The following is a 21,628-nucleotide window of genomic DNA, read 5'->3' on the forward strand; positions in this document are numbered from 1 at the left end:
CTGCAAAGGAAGCTGGACAGCTTCAACTTTCTGGGCACCTTTGATGTGCCCAAATTACTGCAAGCTAAACAGAGCAGACTGGAGAGGTTTGAGTGCCAAGCCCTTCAGACGTTTGTCCTTCCAGGGCTCAGCCTCTCACTGTGGCAGCAAAGTTTTGGGGCAGATATCCATACCCTGACATAACACCAAAAAACAAAGGTGATGAGATAGAGGGCAGCTACTGTAAAGATCATTTGAACTACTGTTATGGTAAGTTTTAGTTATACAACTGTACTATGTTCATTTTATTGATCACTACTGCAGTATTTAGCTCACTACACTGGAGGAGGTGGAAAATAAAACAGCCCAGGATCCCCTGTGGAATGGTCCTAGCAAGGCTTGACCTGAACCAAGAGAAGAAATCAAGCAAACGACCATATAGCATCTAGAATACAACCCTTTTCATAAATCCAAAGATAAAGCCAAAGCCCCAGCAGAATGGACCTTGACCCGGTCTGGAATAGATTTTATAATGGTGAGCATCACAAAAGGTAACATGCTTTCCCTTCTTACCTTCACAAAAAACAAACAATTTATCTGAAAATTTGAAAGATTGAGTTCTGCCAAGATAGTATTAGAGAGGTCAGTGGACATGCAAGGTACGGAGTATCCGCTCTCAATTTTTAGGTTCAGGAAAGAGCAGGGAGATTGACAGTTTGGCTTAAGGTAAAGTAAACTAATACCATTTAAGGAGGTAAAACCCTGTCCCTATGGAAAATAAGTTGCAAACTTAGGGCGAGTCACAGATACTCTTCGCAGAGGTCACAGCAATCAGTAAAACTTTTCCATGTTAAGAAACCTCAACTCAGCCAGGTTAGCAGACTCAAATGGAGCAAGTGTTAGCTTCCAACATAAAATTAAGATCCCAAGGAGGGGCCACCGGTTTACTTGGAATTCTCTTGTGCAAAACCCCTTTCAAAATATTTAAACGAGGATGCATTGAGTGAGGGAAATCCATAAACAGATAAATGAACTTTGACTGTTACTTCTCCAACTCAAATATTGTAAAAACCATAGAACTAGCCCTGAATGGGGCTGGTTACATTGTTGGCACCAACTATAAAACCTTTTCAGTTTCCCAATAAGACTTTCTAGGAACAGGCTTTCTTGCCTCCATTACTACCTGCTACACGTCCTCAGTAAACAGGTGCCCAAGAGTCCAGGCAGTCAACTGAAAATTTTCCGACGACTGGGTATCACACACATGCGCACATTCTTCTGCTAGTAGATAGTCTGAACAAGCATATGCAACTACCGCTGGCCATTTCTAAAACTGAGAATCTCAGCTGCCTAGGCCAGAAGGGAGTCAAATGCATTGATCTTGGGACTGGATATTAGTGGAAAGGGTGGAATAGCCTACAGGAACATTTTTCTTTAAGAAAATGTCAGTCTTCTAGGACTTCATGCATGGAGTCCTGTAACAGAATCTTGCCAGTTCACTGATCAGAGAAACTTAAACTCCCCCCTAGATGAATCAAATCTTGGTAGAACCCCTGATAAGTTTCCATTTGTGAGGGTCTGACCCGATCCTGCTCAGCTCGTCTACCACATGACTTTGATTTGACCCCCATCTTGCGAAAGATCTCCCAGACAGGGATTCCAAACTCTGCAAACAAAAATAAGTTATCTATATATATGGAAAAATGGTGACAGCCCGTACCCTGCAACACTTAGTGCAGTGGATAATCCAAAAGGGTAAGGCAGAAAATAAGGTTGCATGTGTGGATAATGCTTGGATGAATAGGGATGTGATGAGCACCTTTTAAGTCTAGCATTACTAGGAAACTTGGAAAGAGGAAGTGGTAACAGGCCAAAGTCACATTTTCAATACCGACACTATTCAAAAAGGTTCACAAAGATGCAGACGTGTTAGTCAAACATTCTTTGGCACCAAGAATATCCTTATCCCCCAGAGGAGGATTTTCTTGGGACAGCATGTGATGAACAGGTCAGGGGGTTGGAGGCCTGATCTGCAGGATGACTACTCCCTCCTGGGAAGGAGGGATTTCCTTCCACTGCTAGGTGTAACCCTGGCAAATTATCTTCAGAACCCCCCCCCCCCCCATTTGTCAAAAACTGTTGCTGCACAGAAAAACAGAGCTTCAGACTTTCTGGGAAGAAGGAAGAAAAAGAAAAGGGGGGGGTGGGGTCAACATGGTCTCTTTATAGGTTCAAGGATTAGTCTAAGGACATAAAAGGCCAAAGGAATTTTACTATTAAAACTCTCAACTTTTCTGGCCTTTTCCTCTCTATTGTCCCAGTTATGAATAAACATTTTAAATTAACACTCTCCACTAGAACAGTACCTTACTGTAATGTAGTGTCAAGGCCACTGAATACAGGTAGTTTTCTGGTCAGTTGCCCCCCCCCCCCCAAACTGACATCACCATGACTGTCATAAAAACCTACCCATGCTGTGATGTCACAGCTCCTTGGTCCTTCCCCTACCCATAGAGAAAGGGCTAGAACAAGGAAACTGTACACAAGTAAAGTCTCCTGCTGTGAGCTGTCAATCACAGCAGGTAACCACTCAAACTACCGTTAGCACTTTGACAGCTAGGGAAGTTAGCTGTGTGTGTGTGTGTGTGTGTGTGTGTGTGTGTGTGTGTGGGGGGGGGGGGGGGAGATGGGACAAAGTAGTACAATTCAGGCTTCACAAAAAGATGCAGTTTAGCCATTCTAAAAAAAAAGCAGTAAAAAGCAGAGTCTCTGTTCTGTGGCATTTGCACCATGTGTTTTATGCAGTCATTGAATGCATGAAATGTTATCAAACTGACTGAAAGACAGCAGTGTATGCATGTAAACATCAATGCAGCAACAGGAGCTTTAGGAAGAAAGAGGCCTGCGTGATGCAACTTTTACAGACAACCACTGCATTGTGGGATACCTAGAAGCAGATTACACAGTTACTTCAAATGCCAGACCCCATGTGGTCAGACTTACAAAATTTAAATAAAAAATATTTAAAAAAACAAGTCCCAGTGTGGTGCTGAAATGTAAGAAACACCAAATCATGATGAAATACAAAAAAAGGTTAGTCTGTGGGTGCGGTTCTCCTTTAAGAGCTCTTACAAGCCTAGTCAATATAACCCAAAATTACCAAAAATACAGCCCCTGGGACAAAAGGATGGCATGGATCTGTGTCTACAGTACTCTTACACAGATTACTCCTGCTCATAAAAAGGGACACAGGCACCATCCCAGGTTCAAATTTGCGATTCCCCATCCACTGATCCAAACAGCATTTAAAGAGAAGGGCTCTGCTTAATGTGAACAGGAAGCGCGTTCCAAAAAAAAAAAGGGCACTCTGATGCATTTGTCTCTCTAGCAGGTTTTGTTCAAGTTGTTGACCAAGTTGGGACTAGAATTTCCTTGGATCTGGATGCCACACACAGAAGTTGACAAAAGATTTCACCACTGAACACACACACAGCACAGCGCTCAAAGTACCTAGATCTCTCATCCAAGTCTATTCCTAGGGGTGTGGCATTGGTGTAATTTGGAGTATTTGACTTCCCAAAGGAAATTCATAACAGGTGTGTAGTAGGCTAGTGGCCCTGGAGATTTTACAATACAAGTGCCTTGGCATTGTGCTACCCAAAGTTAGTTCCCAGTGGCTATAGTTTAGAGCCACTAGAGTGATCCCCAGGGCGAACTTTCTATTACCCATCCACTCAAGAATTCTCTTGGAGAGTCAGCGAGGTGCTCTGCTTGACTTTTATGGTAGTCCATTCCAGAACATGGGCAGTCTGGGCAAGGAACCTGTCCCTCCAGCATGTGCTGTCGATTGTGGTAAGGAGGTTGAGGTCTCTGGAGCATGTGGTGCAGAGGATTGGGATTTCTTTAGATGTAGCATTTCTAAGCTGGATCAGACACGGCTTTGTAAGTCGAGCAGAAATAGCCAAGTAAGCGATACGAGACAGATACTAGCTGGAGTTGGAGTTAGTCATTATTTATCAGGTCCACGATTACATACATTAGGTCAAACTTAAGGGTCTACAGATTGAGGTCAGCAGATTGGCGACAATGGTTATACAGAGATCATAAATGGGACTGATAAGTCCTGATTTAAGCCAAGAAGCAACTTGGTATATAGTCAGGCCCCAGTGAAGCTATGTTTCAGCTTTAGAGAGCACAGTGACGACCTGTTCTTTGGTGATAACTGGCGAATAATATTTCTTGGGGGAGAACTGAGGGGTGATGGGGGAAGTAAAATTTGTGCCAATTTCTCAGCCAGCAGATATGCTGCATCTTCGTCAACAGTACAAGTAATGTTACCAGTGTTATGTCCAGCTTAAAGAGCCACACCTAACTAAAACACCTTATGGTTAACCTTGGCACTGGAAAACATTTTTACTTCAAAGTCCTGCTTTCAAAGCCTTGGCTAGTTCCCTGGTTTACTCAGAGTAACATTTTGCCCTGTTGTGCACATTCCCACTTGACAAGTTTTTCTTTTTTTGTTGTAAAACCCAATACCAGGGGTCCACTACGGTGGCTTGCTTTTATGGTTTGACCTGGGTTTGTTTCAGGCTGATACTGCAGTTTTTTTTAATATGGTTGCACAGGGCGTGTGTATGCTTCTGCATAAGTTTGTGTTTTCTGGATCTGGGGAAGCTTGGATGCTAGCTATGCCATCACTTCATAGGGAGTAACTTACCTGAAGAGAAGTTCTTAAAAGGTTTGTGGTTGGTGAAGACAGGACTAGCTTAATCTTTAATTCAAGGGAGACCACTTGGCGATCTGATCTTACCAGTAAGAACATCATATTCAGTTGGGGAGCAGCACTGAGTACCATATCTAGGATATTAGCTCCCCTAGTGGGAGTGCAGACTAGCTGTTCAAGGCATTTGAATTTATAAGGGGTCAAAAAATATTTGGGCCTGCATATAGGTTCATAGGTTGATACTAGGCTATCTGCCCTAGGGCATTTATAAGCCTAGCCAGAGTGTGTTTGGCTTTCGCCACCCTTTTAGACTGTGCCTCTGTATAGTAGGTCACAGAAGATAACCCTTTTAAGGTTGATTTACTGCGCCTCTGTCTAGTAGGGACACTGAAGAGATCCCAGTGGTAAACCTACAATCTCCCATCCACTCAAGATTTCTCTTGAAGAGGGTCATTGAAGGGCTCTGCCCAACATGGATTGTGAGTTTGTTCCAGAGTGAGGGGAGCCTCTGGGATATGAATCTGTCCCTCCAGCATGTCCTATTTATTTCTGTGCTGAGGTTTAAGTCCCTGGAGTGTGTAGCTCTAAGGGATTTAGGATTTCCTGAGGTGGAGCATGTCATTAATTCTGGGTTGGACATGGCTTTATACATCAGGCACAGATCGCCTCTGAGTAGGCGGTAAGCAACTTAGTAGAGCTGGAGTTTTTAGCCCAACTGCGTAGCTCATTTGTTTGAGTCCCTTGATCCTCTTGGTGAGGTACTTTTGGGGTCTTTCCAGTTGCTGCAGGTATCGGGTAAGGTACATCTCAAATGAGGCATTGCATTCAATTATGGGCCTGATGAGTAGAGGCGCACAATGACCTCTCGATCTAGATGTGAACCCTTTCATAAGGTGGGCTATATAGGTCTTTTTAACCACTTTGGCAACAGGATTATCAAAGGAGAGATTTCTATCTACTTGGGTCCCTCCAAATCCCCAATTACTACTTCCGTACTTAATGGATTATCACCTACGAGGCAATTTGTGGGCACTTTGTTTTTCCCAAAGGGGGTGACTATGCACTTTTTGGCATTTAGCTTTAGGCCATGGCTCTGGCACCGAGTGACCTTTTTGGAGGATGCTTGTGTCAGTTGGCGAGTCGATGGCACCCAGTTTGCAGTAATCTACGAACTTTGTCAGCCATAGTCCTCCTGTGTTAGCCTGTACCTCAGAGAAATATACCGAACAAGAGATGTCCCAGTACTGAGCCTTGTGGGACGCCACTTGTAACTGGTTTAGAGTCTGACATGGCACCTGCAATTCTGACCATGTGGGTTCTACTCCTGAGCCAGTTTGCAACTCATTTTGTGACATAGGGGTGATATTTAAGCTGGTGAGCTTATTTATGATGCCTGAGTGGGGTATTGTGCCGAAGGCTTTTGCGAGGTCCAGGTAGGCTGTGTGGACTACCTTCCCTTCATCTACGGCCTTGGTGACTGTTTCAAAGAAGTCGACCAGGTTCAAGAGGCAAGATCTGCCCTGAAAGCCGAATTGGGTAGGATCCAGTGTTTGGAGGTTCCCAATGTCTTTGTTTAGGAGTTCCATGATGATACGCTCCATAGCTTTGCAGACCAGGCTAGTCAGGCTTATAGGGCGATAGTTTCCAGGGTCCGTTGTGGCACCACCTTTGTGGAGTGGAACCACTGTTGCTGTACGCCATTCCTTGAGTACATATCCTGTAGTAAGGCTGAGACTGAACAGTGACTTTGAGGGTTCAGTTCTTCTTGGAGCTAGTGTAAGACGCAGCCCGGGACACCGTCCGGTCCCATTGATGCTGTGTTTTTTGCTTTGGAAAGGGCAGCTCTCACCTGTGCATCTGTGATGTCAGGTAGGCTACACTTGTTGGGATAGACATTTGCTCTTTTGAGGGGGAAGGGGGGGAGTTTGCACTGAACCTGTCAGCTAGGATGTTGACAATGTCTGTGGGTTCGGTGTATTTTTTGTCATTTTGGACTAATTCTGAGCCTATCTGGGAATTACCACCCAGGTTCCTAACATAACAAGTGCATTTTTTGTTATTTTGCACCAACTCTGAGCATACCTGGGAGTTGCCACCCAGGTTCCTGACATAACTAAAGACCTTGTGATTATCTTTAGCGTCGTGCAAGTTCTTTCGAAGCTGGCCTTAGATGATTTTGAGGGATCGTAGTTTCTTGCTAGTACTGATCAGAGAGGCCTTCCTTTTTTGGGATTTTGCTCTATCAAGTAGTAGCTTCCTCCTCCTCCTGTTGTATAGCTTATTTATGGCTGGGGTCCACCAGACAGGTCTCCTGCCTTTGGAATGAGTCTGTTTTATTTGGGATAGCACGATCCATGCATTCCTGTAGGTGCCCACAGAATGGGTTTGTAAAGGATTCTGCGGTTTGGGACGTATTTTCCACTGGCCCAGGGGCTTTGAAGGATTCCACCTCGGTTTTGAGAAGTGTGAAGTTTGCTTTTGAGAAGTTCTTCACTGCGGTTTCCTTGGTTGGGGGTGGGGACGGGATATGGATGCCCAGTGAGATTAATTTATGGTCAGATCTTAAAAATGAGGGTTATACCTCTGGTATGGAACATAGAGTCCCCATGTTGGTGATGATCAGGTCAAATATGTTTTCCCCTTTTGTGGGAGTGGTGACCAGTTGTTCCATAGCATTGAGTTTAAGGAACCGTTGGGCGAGGTTGCTTAAGAAGTGCTCCCAGTCTGTTTGGGTAGCTGAAGTCACCCAATATAATGGCGTTTGGAGAGACCTTCATATTCTCCAGTGTTTCTCAGGAAAGCAGAGTGGGGTTCCAGAGTTTGGGAGGGTGGTCTGTAGCAGGCTACAAACTGAAAGGCAGTTTTGCCCACTGTTAGTTGCACATGGATGGTCTCCGATGCTTCGTGCAGTGCCACTAACCTGGCGATGTGGGTATATTTGCTGAACATGGATACTCCTCCCCTCCTTTTGTGGTTCGGTCAGAGTTTTGGGGCAGAAAAGCATGGTACGAGGTATAACTTGGTGGTGCTGGGGTGCTCTCGGGAGCCTTGAACCAGGTTTCTGTTACAGCACAAATATCGATATTCTCCATACTGGGGAGAGCCTCGGGTGCATGCATCTTGAGGTTTAGACGTCTGGCATTGAGCAGCATTACCCTTAGTTTCTTTTTCCTTGTGTTGTCTATGGAGATGGGTTTGTCTTTTGAGCCTTGCCTAAAAAAGGCACTATGGGGGTGGCAAACGCCTTAGCTAATATCCGAAAGCCCAGGGGTGACAGGTGCAAGCAGTCCCTAGCAAAGCAATGTGGCTTGTCGAGCATGTCATCCCAGGCTGACAGACGCTGAATCCCCTTTGAATGACACCAATACTTTAGCCAATTATTAAAATTGAACATTTTGTCTTTATACTGTTTCTTACTGAAATTGGTACACCTTGTTTGCTGTAGCATAGACTAGATCCAGGACTGCTGAATCTAGCTTTATTTGTATGCTGCTTGTTTGCTTGTTATTTCCCTGAAACGCCAATTCCACCTAAAACTCGGCTTTTCAGCGCTTCTGTGGATCCCTAGTGATATCTGCATTGCTTACTGTACTTATTTCCTTGTTTCACTTGAAAGAAAAGTTACTGTTTGTCGTTTTTGCATTTAAGTTACCTGGCACTTGCTCACTAAAGCAATTATACAAGTCAGCACTAAAATATTAAAAGCACTACACCCTCACAAACTCCCCTTGAGTACCTAGTTCCCCATTGGCCCTTTTTTTTCAATTATAAAGGAATTCCCAATACTATTCTAGCATGTCCAAAGGTCAGTTGTCAATCTCCTCTCCGGTCCAGCTGGTGAATCTGGGAATCTTGAGGCAATGTTACAACTGCCTCATGTACACAGACAACCCTCTCCTCCTCCCAACAAATTCCAACACATGTGAGAGATGCAACCATATAGCCATACTGGAGGCTAAGCTCTCTCAACTCAGTACTAGCGAAACCAGCCAGGAGAAGGAAACCACACTCACTACAATTCCAGTCTCACATAGACCTACCACGACAGCAATTCCAGTCTCACAGACCTACCACGACAGCAAACCAAACAAACAAAAACATACTCGGAGGCTCTAAATAAAAATCTGCCTAAGCAGCAGAGACCTCCAAAGCAGACACCCAAGCAACCACTAACCCAAAACAAAACACGTGCAACACAGTTCACAAAGCCAGTGTGTCGAACAGTCACAGCCCTTAAGGCTAAACACACCGGATACACTTGTAATAGGTGACTATCGTCAGGCACACTGACGTCCCGCTCACCAGGCTGAACAAGGTCACGGGGAGCTGCCTGTTGGGCGCTAGGATCCGCCACAACACAAGCGGTCAGGGTCACCTCCCTGGACTACATGAAGAGAGACAGAGGAGCTCTCTGAACATGTAGCCCAGGCCGGTATGACCCTGACTGAGTAGCATCTTACCCTCAACCAAGAATGACGCCACAATATGAAGACAAAATGATCAATTTCAACAACTGGCTTAAGTATTGGTGTCATTTAAAGGGGATCCAATGCCTGTCAGCCTGGGATGACATGCTCGACAAGCCAATATGCTTCGCTAGGGACTGCTTGCACCAGTCACCCCTGGGCTTTCGGATATTGGCATAGTGCCTTTTTTAGGCAAGGCTCAAAAGACAAACCCACCTCCATAGGTATCACAAGGGATAAGAAACTAAGAGTTATGCTACTGAATGCCAGAAGTCTAAACCTCAAGATGCACGCACTCGAAACTCTCCTTAGCATGGAGAAAATCAATATTTGTGCAGTAACAGAAACCTGGTTCAAAGCTCCAGAGAGCACCCCAGCACTACCAGGTTATACCTCATACCATGCTTTTCAGCCCCAAAACTTGGACCATACCACAAAAGGAGGGGGAGTATCAATATTCGTCAAAGATACCCACACCTCCAGGTTGGTGGCACAGCACGAAGCATCAGAGACTATCCATGTGCAACTAACAGTGGGTAAAACTGCCTTCCAGTTTATAGCCTGCTACAAACCACCCTCCCAAACCCAGGAACCCCACTCGGCCTTCCTGAGAACACTGGAAAATATGAAGGTCTCTCCAAACACCATTATATTGGGCGACTTCAACTACCCAAACATAGACTGGGAGCATTACTCTAGCTCCAACACCCTAGCCCAAAGGTTCCTAGAATTTATAAACTCAAATGCTATGGAACAACTAGTTACCACTCCCACAAGAGGGGAAAACATACTGGACCTGATCATCACCAACATGGGGACTCTATGCTCCAGACCAGAAGTGCATCCCTCACTGGTAAGATCAGACCATAAACTAATCTCACTGGATATTCACATCCCGACTCCACCCCCTGCCCTGAAAACCACAGTGAAAAACTTCTCTAAAGCAAATTTCACACTCCTCAAAACCGAGGTGGAATCCTTCAAAGCCCCTGGGCCTGTGGAAAATACAGCCCAGACCACAGAATCCTTTATAAACGCATTCTATGAACACCTTCAGGAATGCATGGATCATGCAATCCCAAATAAAACCAATACCCAATCCTCCAAAAGGCAGACGTCCTGTCTGGTGGACCCCAGCCATAAACAAACTATACAATAGGAGGAAGCTACTACATGATAGAGCAAAATCCCAAAAAGGGAGGGCATCTCTGATCAGTACTAGCAAAAAACTACGGGCACTCAAAATAGTCTAAGGCCAGCTTTGAGAGAAAGATTGCACAGGACACCAAGGATAATCACAAGGCTTTCTTTAGTTATGTTAGGAACCTGGGTGGGAATTCCCAGATATGCTCAGAATTGGTCCAAAATGACAAAAAATACACCGAACCCACAGACATTGCCAACATCCTAGATGACCGGTTCAGCGCAAACCCCCCCCCCCACCAAAAGGGCAAATATTTATCCCAGCAGAGTGCTGCCCCCCTGACAGCTCAGACGCTCAGGTAAGAGCTGCCCTCTCCAAAGCAAAAAATGCATCAATGGGACCAGACGGTGTCCCGGGCTGCGTCCTACATGAACTCCAAAGAGCTAAACCCAAACATAAAACTACTGTTCAATCTTAGCCTTACTACAGGATATGTACCCAAAGAGTGGCGTACAGCAACAGTGGTCCCTCTCCACAAAGGTGGTGCCTCAACAGATCCTGGAAACTATCGCCCCATAAGCCTGACTAGCTTAGTCTGCAAAGCTATGGAAAGGATCATCATGGACCTCATAAATATAGATATTGGGGACCTACAGACACTGGATCCTACCCAGTTCGGCTTTAAGGACAGATCCTACCTCTTAAACCTGGTCGATTTCTTTGAAACAGTCACCAAGGCCATTAACGAGGGGAAGGTGGTTCACACAGCCTACCTGGACCTCGCAAAAGCCTTCGATACAATACCCCACTCTGGCATTATAGATAAGCTCACCAGCTTAAATATAAACCCCTATGTCACTAGATGGGTTGCAAAATGGCTCAAGGACAGAACCCACATGGTTAGAATTTCTGGAGCATGTCAGACTCCAAACCAGTTACAAGTGGCGTCCCACAAGGCTCAGTCCTGGGACCTCTCGTTCGGTATATATTTCTCAGAGGTACAGGCCAACACGGAAGGACTGTGGCTAAGTTCGCAGATGACTGCAAACTGGGCACCATAATCAACTCTCCAGCCGACACAAGCATCCTCCAAAAGGGCCTCAGAAACAGACAACTGCTGCCAGAGCCATGGCCCTCAAGCTAAACGCCAAAACGTGTATAGTCATCCCCTTTGGCAAAAACAAAGTGCCCACAAATTACCACATAGGTGGCAATCCATTAAGTACAGAAGTAATTAGGGACCTGGGGACCCAAGTTGACAGCAATCTCTCATTTTACAACCACGTGGCCAAAGTTGTTAAACATTTTTATTGCCCACCCAATCATGAAGGGATTCACATCTAGATCAGGGGAGGTCATCGTGCCTCTTTACTCATCCCTCATCAGGCACATAATTGAGTACAATGCTCCTTTTGGGATGTACCTTACCAGACACCTGCAGCAACTGGAAAGACCCCAAAAGTACCTCAACAAGAGAATCATATGGCTCAAACAGATGCCATATGCTGCCCGGTTAAAGAAACTCCAACTCTACTCAGTGGCATACCGTCTGCTCAGAGGCGATCTGTGCCAGACGTATAAAGCCATGTCCAACCTGGAATTAATGGACATGCTGCACCTCAGAAAATCCAAATCCCATCGAGCTACGCGCTCGAGACACTTGAACCTCAGCACTGAAATAAATAGGACATGCTGGAGGGACAGATTCATAACCCAGAGGCTCCCTTCACTCTGGAATAAAATCCCAGTTCAGGTTAGGCAGAGTCCCTCATGGACTCTCTTCAAGAGGAATCTTGATGAGTGGATGGGAGATCGTAGGTTTACCCCGGGTATCACTTCTGTGTCACTGTTAGACAGAGGCACAGTATACTAACCTTGAAAAAGGGCATAGCAAAAATTAATTTAAAATGGGTGGCGAAAGCCAAACACACACTGGCTAGGCTTATAAATGCCCTAGGGCAGATAGCCTAGTATGAACCTATACTGTGGCATCACTCTTGGTGAGGGTAAGATGCTACTCAAGGTCAGGGTCATACCGGCCTGGGCTACATGATCAGAGAGCTCCTCTAGGTCTCTTTTCATGTAGTCCAGGGAGGTACATCTCGGGTCATTCACACCAGCATGGACAATGACCGAGTCATATTTGTACTTGCTTTGGAGTGACCCGAGTGCTTGTGTTATGTGGCAGATCCTGGCACCAGACAGGCAGCTTACAGTGACCTTCTTGTTCAGCCTGGTGAGTGGGACGTCAGTGTGTCTGACAACAGAGTCACCTATTACAAGTGTATTAGGTGTGTTAAGCCTTAAGGGCTGTGACTGTGTAGCACACTGACTTTGTGAACTATGTGATATGTGGGTATTGTGGGGTAGCGGTTGCTTGGATGTCTGCTTTAGAGGTCTCTGCTGCTTGGGAAGATTTTTATTTAGAGCCCCAGAGTACGTTTGTGTGTGTTGATGTGTTTGGTTTGCTGTTGAGATAGGTCTATGCGAGACTGGAGTTGTAGTGCGTGTGTGTGTGGTTACCTTCTCCTCCTGACCGACTGCGCCAGTACTGGCTTGAGAAAGCTCAGCCTCCAGTTTGGCTATATAGTTGCATCTCTCATATATTTGAGCTTGTTGGGAGGAGGAGAGGGTGGTCTGTGTACATAAGGCAGTTGTAACATTGCCTGAAGATTCCCAGATTCACCAGCTGGACTGGAGAGTAAACCCGAAACTGACTTTTGGACATGCCAGAATTATAAGAACTACTTTTTGACTGAAAAAAAGGACCAATAGGGAGCAAAGTACTTAGGAGTATAAGAGGGTGTAGTGCTTTAGTTTATTAGTGCTTACTTATAAGATTAGTTATACGAGCAATTGCAGGGTTTTAGAATGAAAATAGAGTGCTTACTTTGAGGGGAAAAAAGTGAACAGCAGACTTTGTGGAGCCGGGAATAGTTTAAACCCGTTTAAGCAGCGCTGCCCTATGCGCAAAATCGTGGAAAACCACGCAAATGTGGGTTTTAAAGCAGGGAAACCTGAAAGAGATAGGAATTGTCCCAAAACGGACAATAAGCTACTAGTTTCAGGGCAGAGACCACGCCTCCAGGGACAGATAGGCTGCTCAAAGCTCCCCACTCTCACTGGTGAGCAGAGAAGCTTCCTCCTAACCAACTAAGGATATGGGCAACACAGGAAACAATACCACAGTCCGGAATTCAGCAAAACCTGAAATCTGGACTAATTTAGTTCAGCAAAGACGGGAGAAAAAATATTTGTATTTTTTCTCCCGGAAACGGACGGCCACGGTGGTGCAGCGGTTAGGGTTGCCACCTCACAGCAAAAGGTTCTCCAGTTCGATTCTCAGCTGGGGTGCCTTCTGTGCGGAGTCTGCATGTCCTCCTTGTGGTCGCGTGGGTTTCCTCCCACATCCCAAAGACATGTTGTAGGTGGATTGGACACACTAAATTGGCCCTAGGTGCAAGTGTGTGCATGTGTGCCCCCTTCTGTGGAAGGTTGGGTGCCGGGCTGGCAACTAGACACCGTAAAACCCCACTGCCAATCATGTGCGGACAGATGATCCGCTGTGACGACCCTTAACCGGGAAAAGCCGAAAGTTTTTTCCAGGAAACAGCAGAAAACACACAACACACTGTAAATGCTACAAACAGGCTAGCGTACCGTTAGACAATACAAAAATGACTTAAAATTGATATAAAACAAGTGCAAAAACTGTAAAAAGCAGAAGGCAAATGCAATTTAAACTTTTTAAAGCACAGATCAGTTAGAAATTTGCTTTTTAGGTGGGAAAAGGCAGTCTGGGCAAAAAGAAAAAAATACTAATAGTGGTTGTAGGTCTCCCATTTAATGAGGGAACGCTAAATCACCCATGACTATGGTACTGGACTGGATGGAGAGAGACTCTAGCAAAATTCAAGAATGATGTATGTTTCCAGGTTCATGGTGGGGAACCTGTAGCTAGGCAAGAATATGGTAAGGATTCTTCCTCATGGTTAGTTAGGCAATGAGACGCTCAATCACATAACCGTTTGGCCACCCTTGAGGTGTGCTTAGGCTTTATGTATGAAAGGCCTTTTAGTCATGCACTGCCAGAGTGCTTTCTGTGGCTTTGAACCAGGTTTCAATAACTGCACAGACACCAGCATTCTCCAGGTTGAGAAGAGCTTCCAAGGAGTGTAGTCGAGACTCCTAGCATTGAGCAGTAACCCAATTGGCTTGTCCTGAATAGCTTTTTGTTATGTTGGAAGGTTTAGCAATAAATAAAAATGGCACTAAAGGGGGATGGATAATGTTTTAAGTTAAAATTTGAAAGCCTAGAGGTGTTAGGTGAAGCCCACCCCTGGCAAAGGAGTGTGACCCATCAATGTCCTCAGTCTGACAAGTATTGGGACCCCTTTGAAAAGGGATCAGTAACCAAACCAACCGTTACAGTCTGCAGGTATTGTGGCATCATCCCTGGAGAAGGTAGAATGCTGCTCAGCGCTAGGTCACTCAGTCAAGTCCCTCTTCCTATAGTCCAAGGAGGTACGTCTCAAGTCATTCATGTCCACATGGACTAAGAATCATACTGGCATTCAGGGGTAAGTGACCAGAGTACTTGCAAAAAACTGGGCGAACCCTAACAGGCACTCAAATAGCAGACTTGGACAATCCTTGGTCTTAAGGCTGGAGGCTTCTTTGGAATGCCTTTGGTCATTTTTAAGCATCTGCTGACATGTACTTTGTAGAGACTGTTTAGTCCACTTTTTGCAAAAAGCAATAAAGAATTTTCAGACACCCTTCTCCAAATTTTCTAACGGATTCTCAAGATTCAATGATCAACTTCCCCTTTCACCACACTATTATATCTGCTGCTAAATCTCTTATTAAATAGGAATTTCGGAATCTGGGGGGGGGGGGGGGGGATTTGAGAATCTGAGAATGCAGCCATATAAAATTTCCCCAAAACAGTACCAGTGGCCATGGGTCCGGGAGAAGAAGTGACATGCACAACAGAACAATTTAAAGCATATTTCCTTCACAAGGAGAAAACGGACAAAACATTCCTCACCACAATTTGTCAGAGCATATACGAGCCAGACAATTCAAAGTTCTGGAAAATCAAGTTGCAGAAATGTACATTTCACCCCCCCCCCCCATAACTTGTCAGTAATGTTTCCTATCATTACCAGAAAGGGCTTGACTGGAACCAAATGTCCAGTGGGACAAAACTGTTTGGTCAGGTTATCAGAAAGACCCCCCCCCCTCCAATCCACAATCAGATTTTCAGAGTGTCAATCAACTCAGAAGAGAAACACTGCACATGTCCCTTCATCTTTCCGTTTTGGATTCAGAACCTAGACTCTTCAGGAGACAGGACTCTCTCACTAGAGACTTCACAAGAATGACAGCCTGGATTAAACCCCAGAGCCAGAGCCATTAACTACTCCTTGTCTAAAGAAATTTGAGTAGATGTGCTTAATTTTCTATTTTGCCAAAAAAAAAAAAACGGGGCCAAGAATGTTACTGGCAGCAGCTTTGCTACCGATTAGCACAGTACTCTGACATGCAGGGAAGCCTTCCCTGTTCCCAATACCATGGCTGACAAGAGCAGCTCTCCCCTGCCCATCAAGGGGACCCAAACAGCTTAAGATGACGGGGCTAAACTCCGGTCCATAGAATGCTGAGGCAAACTGCTAGCCTGCAGTAGTGGCAAATGCAGTTTAACTTTGTGGGTGTGGCCAGAAAATGGCAGTCTGTCTCAAGGTCAAGACTACAATAGTGCCTCTTTCACACAGAAGCAGCAGCAAACGCCAGTAAAAAAAAAAAAAAAAAAAAAGTCACCTTCACAGGAGAAAAAAAAAAAAACAGCACTCTCTGCAAGCCCCACCAAAAATGTCTCCACAGGATAAAAAATAGTTACACCGCACAACTTTTAAACAGATAGAAAAAAAGCTCTCCAATTTTAGAAAGCTACAATATAGTCTGTTAAAACACAAAATTCCCCTTTTCAAAAAAACGTTGCCAAAAAGGAAGGTGATAAAACATGAATTAGAAAATGCAAAGATTTTCATTAAAGGGAACTCATCTGTGAAGCATCAAGCTGACTGCTAATTCTGAAATGCCTTAGGAATAAAGTTTTCAGCTGCATTTGGTGGTCAAACTTCAGGTAACTCAACTTAACCTACCAGACAGCACTGGCTGTGTGCAAGGGCCCCTGAAGCTTTGGAATCTGGATGACTACTACATCCGTGGCAGGCTACAACCCCTACAGATATTACTACTTCAGCAGCAATCAATTCACTTAACCAGGTTGCCCCCCCCCCAAATACACACTTGATGAGTTTATCCATTTGGTTTCAGTTTTTCCTGAACAGGCCTGCACTTATTTTATATTATGTGAACACTTCACCTACCAGGGATATTTCTGAAAGCCTTTGTGATACCATTATCTTCACTGTAGATAACACATGGTCCTCTGCGTTGGATGTGACGACGATTTCTCATTTTACCCTTACCAGCACGCATGCGCTGAGAAGCATAAACCTATCAGCAAACAAGGAAAAATGTTAGCTAGTCAGTTATGTAATCCACCATTGGCTTACATTTCAATGTGTTAATCAGACCTTCATTAGCTTCATTTTTGCATCAGAAACACGGACCAATGAAGTAGAAGATCATCATTTTGTGAACTTAAAGCCAACACAGACCTACTATAGGAACAAATTAACCCCCCCCCCCCCAACATCATAATACAAGTTCTGCAGCCAAGAGGTTCTGGCAAAGTACACTCCAAATGACGACAAGTTTAACTAAAGACCTTAGTACTGGGTAGCTGTGAATGGCCTAGGGCAAGGTGCCAGTCTAAAGTGACTAGATTACCCCCCCAAAAGCTGCAAGCCCAAAGACTGAACAGCTGTGCAACAGAATAGGGAGAATGTTGGGCAGCTGTACCCCCCCTTCCCAATGTCTTACCATACGAGAAAAAATATATATAGAAGGATAACACAATTAGCAAACTGTTAAAATGGGGTGTTCATACAGATTGTACTATACTACCTTAAAAACTCAGAACTTCCAAATGGTGATTATTACTTTTGTTTGTTCTTGGCTTACAGATTTAAAAATATAGATTGGATGCAGCTAGCATGCTAAACATTATGAATGCAAACACTTCAGAAGGTTGTAATCTAAGCTTTGGTTTCTTAAGCATTCATTGCTTGAATCTGAGTTCCAACAGAGTGCTACTGAAACTCTAGATATAAATTGGCAAGTATATTTTTTGGCACTTCTTTCCAAAGTTCTATAGTATTACAATTGCTCTTTTGCAAGTTCTATAGTATTCTAATTGCTCTTTTGCTTGATTGATTTAAGATCATATTTGCTGGCTTCTGATCTGTCGAAAGTGTTATTTTTCAGAGTTGATTTCCCCCCCACCCTGCTCTTCCCCTAGTGGCGTTTTCTTTTTATACTTGGTGGCTTTGCAATTGCCCGTCCTTATTGTATATTTGATCTGTGACACTCCCAGTCTAGTGTCTTTAGCTCATTCTACCCAATATGGAGAGAGAGAGGAAAAAAAAAAAAAAAAAAAAGGCTAGTTAGTCGCCGATTAAATCGCAACTGTTATTCTAAGCCTTTGGATTACACACTTGGGCTTTAGACCAGTTGTTTCACATTAGGAAGGTTTGTGGTCTGCACTGTTGTGGCAGGACAAGAAGCTTGCATCCTTCCGAGTTGGGAGTTGCTGATTGAAGGCTTAGTGTCTGCTCTAAAGTGCATTAGTTCTGGTTTAAGCACTTGGGCCAGTTTTGTTTTTTACATTAAGGTGTGGTCTGCACTCTTGTGGGAGGCTGGATTCTGCCTTTCTGAGCTGGAAATTTCTGGTCACAGGCTTACTGCACCTGCTTATTTGAACAGTTTCTTTCAGAAAATGGTGCACCTTGTTGCTGCAGCATAGACCAGATTCAGGCCTGCTGAATCTAGCTTTGTTTGTATAACTTGAGCACTGGCCCATGCCATCTTTTATTTTGGTGAAGGTTCCCCTGCACCCTAGCAGCAACAGTGTGCAGTTAGAACTTGTCTGTTTGAAGACTGCTGGAGGGCTCAGTTTTGAGCTTTTTTCTGGTTAAATTGGGTAACTTGTTTTAAAGCAGTTATTCGCTATACGTACACAAAATATAATATATAAATATATATGTATGTATATGTATAAATAGCATTCTATTCATCTGCTTTTACTATATTTGTGTTTCTTCCTACTTTATTACTAATGGCACTGACTACAACTCTGATCTGAGATATACAACAATAAGTATCATTTTCTGTGCATTTAAAGAGTTTTTTTTATTGTATCTGCTTTATTTTCTGAAAAAATAAAACCTTGTTCTAAGCTAGTATAGTCCAGTTTTCAGGTTAAGAGCTGAATTCAGGGCCGTGTTACAAATCTGTTTGCCCATACCTTACCTGGATAGAAGGAAGTTCCTCTGTTTACCTGAGAGAGAAGGGAGCTTTGAGCAGCCTGTCCCTGGAGGAGTGGTTTCAGCCCAGAAATTAGTTTATTGGCCATTTTGGGCCAATTTCTCTCATTTCCCTGCTATAAATACTGCATTTGCCCAGTTTTGCACACCAGGCAGCACCAGTTAGCTCGAGTATAACTATTCCCGGGCTCCACAAAGTCTCCTCTTCAATTTTTCACTTGGAACCAGACAAACTTTCAACTTAAGCACTCAAGCCATTCATTTCTCAGCCCAGCACTTGCTCAAAACTCATAGCAAGCACTTCTAAACCCTAGCACTAGACTTTTATACTGTACAGAAGGACAAGGCTCTCTATTCAACCTTACCAGCCATTCAGTAAAACAGTTCACTGTACCTATCCAGGCATGTCCAAAGGGCAGTTTCAGGCACACTCTCCAATCCAACTGGTGAATCTGGGCATTTTGAGACAATGTTACAACTGCCTCATGTACACAGACAACCCGCCCCTCCTACCACCAAACACTAATACATGTGAGAGACGCAATTACACAGCCAAACTGGAGGCTAAGCTCTCTCAACACAAGCTGGATCAGACAGTCAAGAGAAGGGAAATACTTGCATCACACCACCAGTCTCAGACGTATTAAAGCAGCACAGGCAACAAACAAATACTCTGAGGCTCTAAATAAGTCTGCAATAGCAGAGACCTCCAAAGCAGACATCCAAGCAACCTCCACCCCCCCCCCAACACAAATCATGAAACACATTTCACAAAACCAGTGTACCATGCAATCAGAGCCCTCAAGGCAAAACATACCAGACATACTAGTAATAGGTGACTAGTCAGGCACACTGACGTCCCACTGACTAGGCTGAAGAAGGTTACTGTTAGCTGCCTGTCGGGTGCCAGGATCCGCCACATAACACAAGCAGTCAGGTCACTCCGGAACAAGTACAAATACGACCATGTCATTGTCCATGTTGGTGTGACTGACCCGAGCCGTACCTCCCTGGAATACATGGAGACACAGAAGAGCTCTCTGACCTTGTAGCACAGGCCGGTATGACCCTGACCCAGAATAACATCCTGTCCTCACCAAGAAAGATACCACAGTATAAAGAAAAAGTCAATTTCAACAATTGGCTAGGTTTCTGGTGTCAAAGGGGACCCAGTGTCTGTCCACCTGGGATGACATGCTCGACAAGCCACACTGCTTCGCTAGAGACAGCGTGCACCTGTCACCTTTAGGCTAAGTTTCTGGTGTCATTCAAAGGGGACCCAGTGTCTGTCCACCTGGGATGACATGCTCGACAAGCCACACTGCTTCGCTAGAGACAGCTTGCGCCTGTCACCTTTAAACTTTCAAATACTGGCCAAGGCTCTTGCCACCCCCATAGTGCCTTTTTTAGGCAAGGCTCAAGAGACAAACCCACCATATATAGCACAAGTAACAAAAAACTGAGGGTGATGCTACTCAATGCCAGAAGTCTAAACCTTAAAATGCACGCACTCGAGGCACTCCTCAGTATGGAGAAAATTTGATATATGTGCAGTAACAGAAACCTGGTTTAAGGCTCAAGAGAGCACACCAGCACTACCAGGTGACAACTCATACCATACATTTCGGCCAGAGAACCCGGACCAAAATACAAAAGGTGGGGGCGTATCCATATTCAAGGATACCCACACCTCCAGGTTAGTGGCACAGCACGATGCTTCGGAAATCATCCACATGCAACTAACAACGGGCAAAGCTGCAATTCAAATTGTAGCTTGCTACAGATCACCCACCATGTCCCAGGACCCCCATTACCCATTTCTGGAAACAATGGGAAATATAAAGGTCCTACCAAACACCCTAATATTGGGCAATTTCAATTACCCAAACATTAATTGGGAGAACTACTCAAGTACCAACTCCCTTGCCCAACATTTCCTAGAATTTATAAACTCAAACGCCTTTGATCAACTGGTCAACACTCCCACCAGAGGTGACAAGATATTGGACCTGGTCATCACCAACATGGGCAGATACTTCACACCATGTCAACCCCTCACTGGTTAGATCTGACCATAAACAAATCACTTTGGATATCCACATTCCCCCCACCCCCAGACAAGGAAACCGTGAAAAACTTTTCAAAAGCAAACTTCACGTAAGACCGAGGTGGAGAGTTTCAAAGCCCCCATGCTGAAGGATAACATTGTCCAAGCTGCAAAATCCTTTACTAATTCATTCTACAGGCACCTACAAGAATGCATGGATCCTGCTATCCCAAGCAAAATCAAGAATCAAATCCTCCAAGAAATCGAAGCCAGTCTGGACTCCTGCCATGAACAAGATATACAATAGGAGGAAACTAGTACAGAAGAGAGTAAAATCCCAAAAAGAGAAGACATCCCTGATCAGTATCAGCAAGAAACGACAACCCCTCAAAGTCATCCAAAGAGAGAGTTTCAAAAGAAACTGTCAAGGACCCCAAAAGATAACCACAAGGCATTCTTTAGTTATATCAAGAATCTAAGTGGCAAAGCTCAGATCTGCTCTGAGTTAGTGCAGAATGGTACAAAACCCACTGAACTGACAGATATTGCCAACATCCTGGCAGACACGTTCAGCGCAAACTTCACCCCGCCCTCACCCCCAAAAGGGTCCATAACCATACCAGAAGAATGCGGCGCTCCTGAAAATCAGACACTAAAACAGCCCTCTCCAAAGCCAAAAACACAGCATCAATGGGACCGGACAGAGTCCCAGGCTGCTTTCTAAACGAGCTCAAAGACGAACTAACCCCTCACTTAAACACACTGTTTAAACTCAGCCTCTCCACAGGTTACGTACCCATAGAGTAGCGCACA

At 44.6% G+C, this 21,628-nt stretch overlaps 1 protein-coding gene and 1 non-coding gene across 2 annotated transcripts in view; both read right to left on the reverse strand.

Annotated features, from left to right (window-relative positions):
* Positions 1 to 21,628, reverse strand: part of RPL4 (ribosomal protein L4) — an 81,915-nt gene that overhangs the window by 45,583 nt on the left and 14,704 nt on the right. Inside the window, exon 6 of the mRNA XM_044077871.1 lies at positions 16,708 to 16,837. Coding sequence (XP_043933806.1) covers positions 16,708 to 16,837 — 130 coding nt within the window. The remainder of the gene's footprint in view (positions 1 to 16,707; positions 16,838 to 21,628) is intronic.
* Positions 16,908 to 16,980, reverse strand: LOC122807347. The gene has a single exon (XR_006365654.1). It is a non-coding gene; the product is annotated as a small nucleolar RNA SNORD18 (small nucleolar RNA).

Source organism: Protopterus annectens, chromosome 7.part0 (assembly GCF_019279795.1).
Source record: "Protopterus annectens isolate FY-2018-M chromosome 7.part0, PAN1.0, whole genome shotgun sequence".
Taxonomy (NCBI): domain Eukaryota; kingdom Metazoa; phylum Chordata; order Ceratodontiformes; family Protopteridae; genus Protopterus; species Protopterus annectens.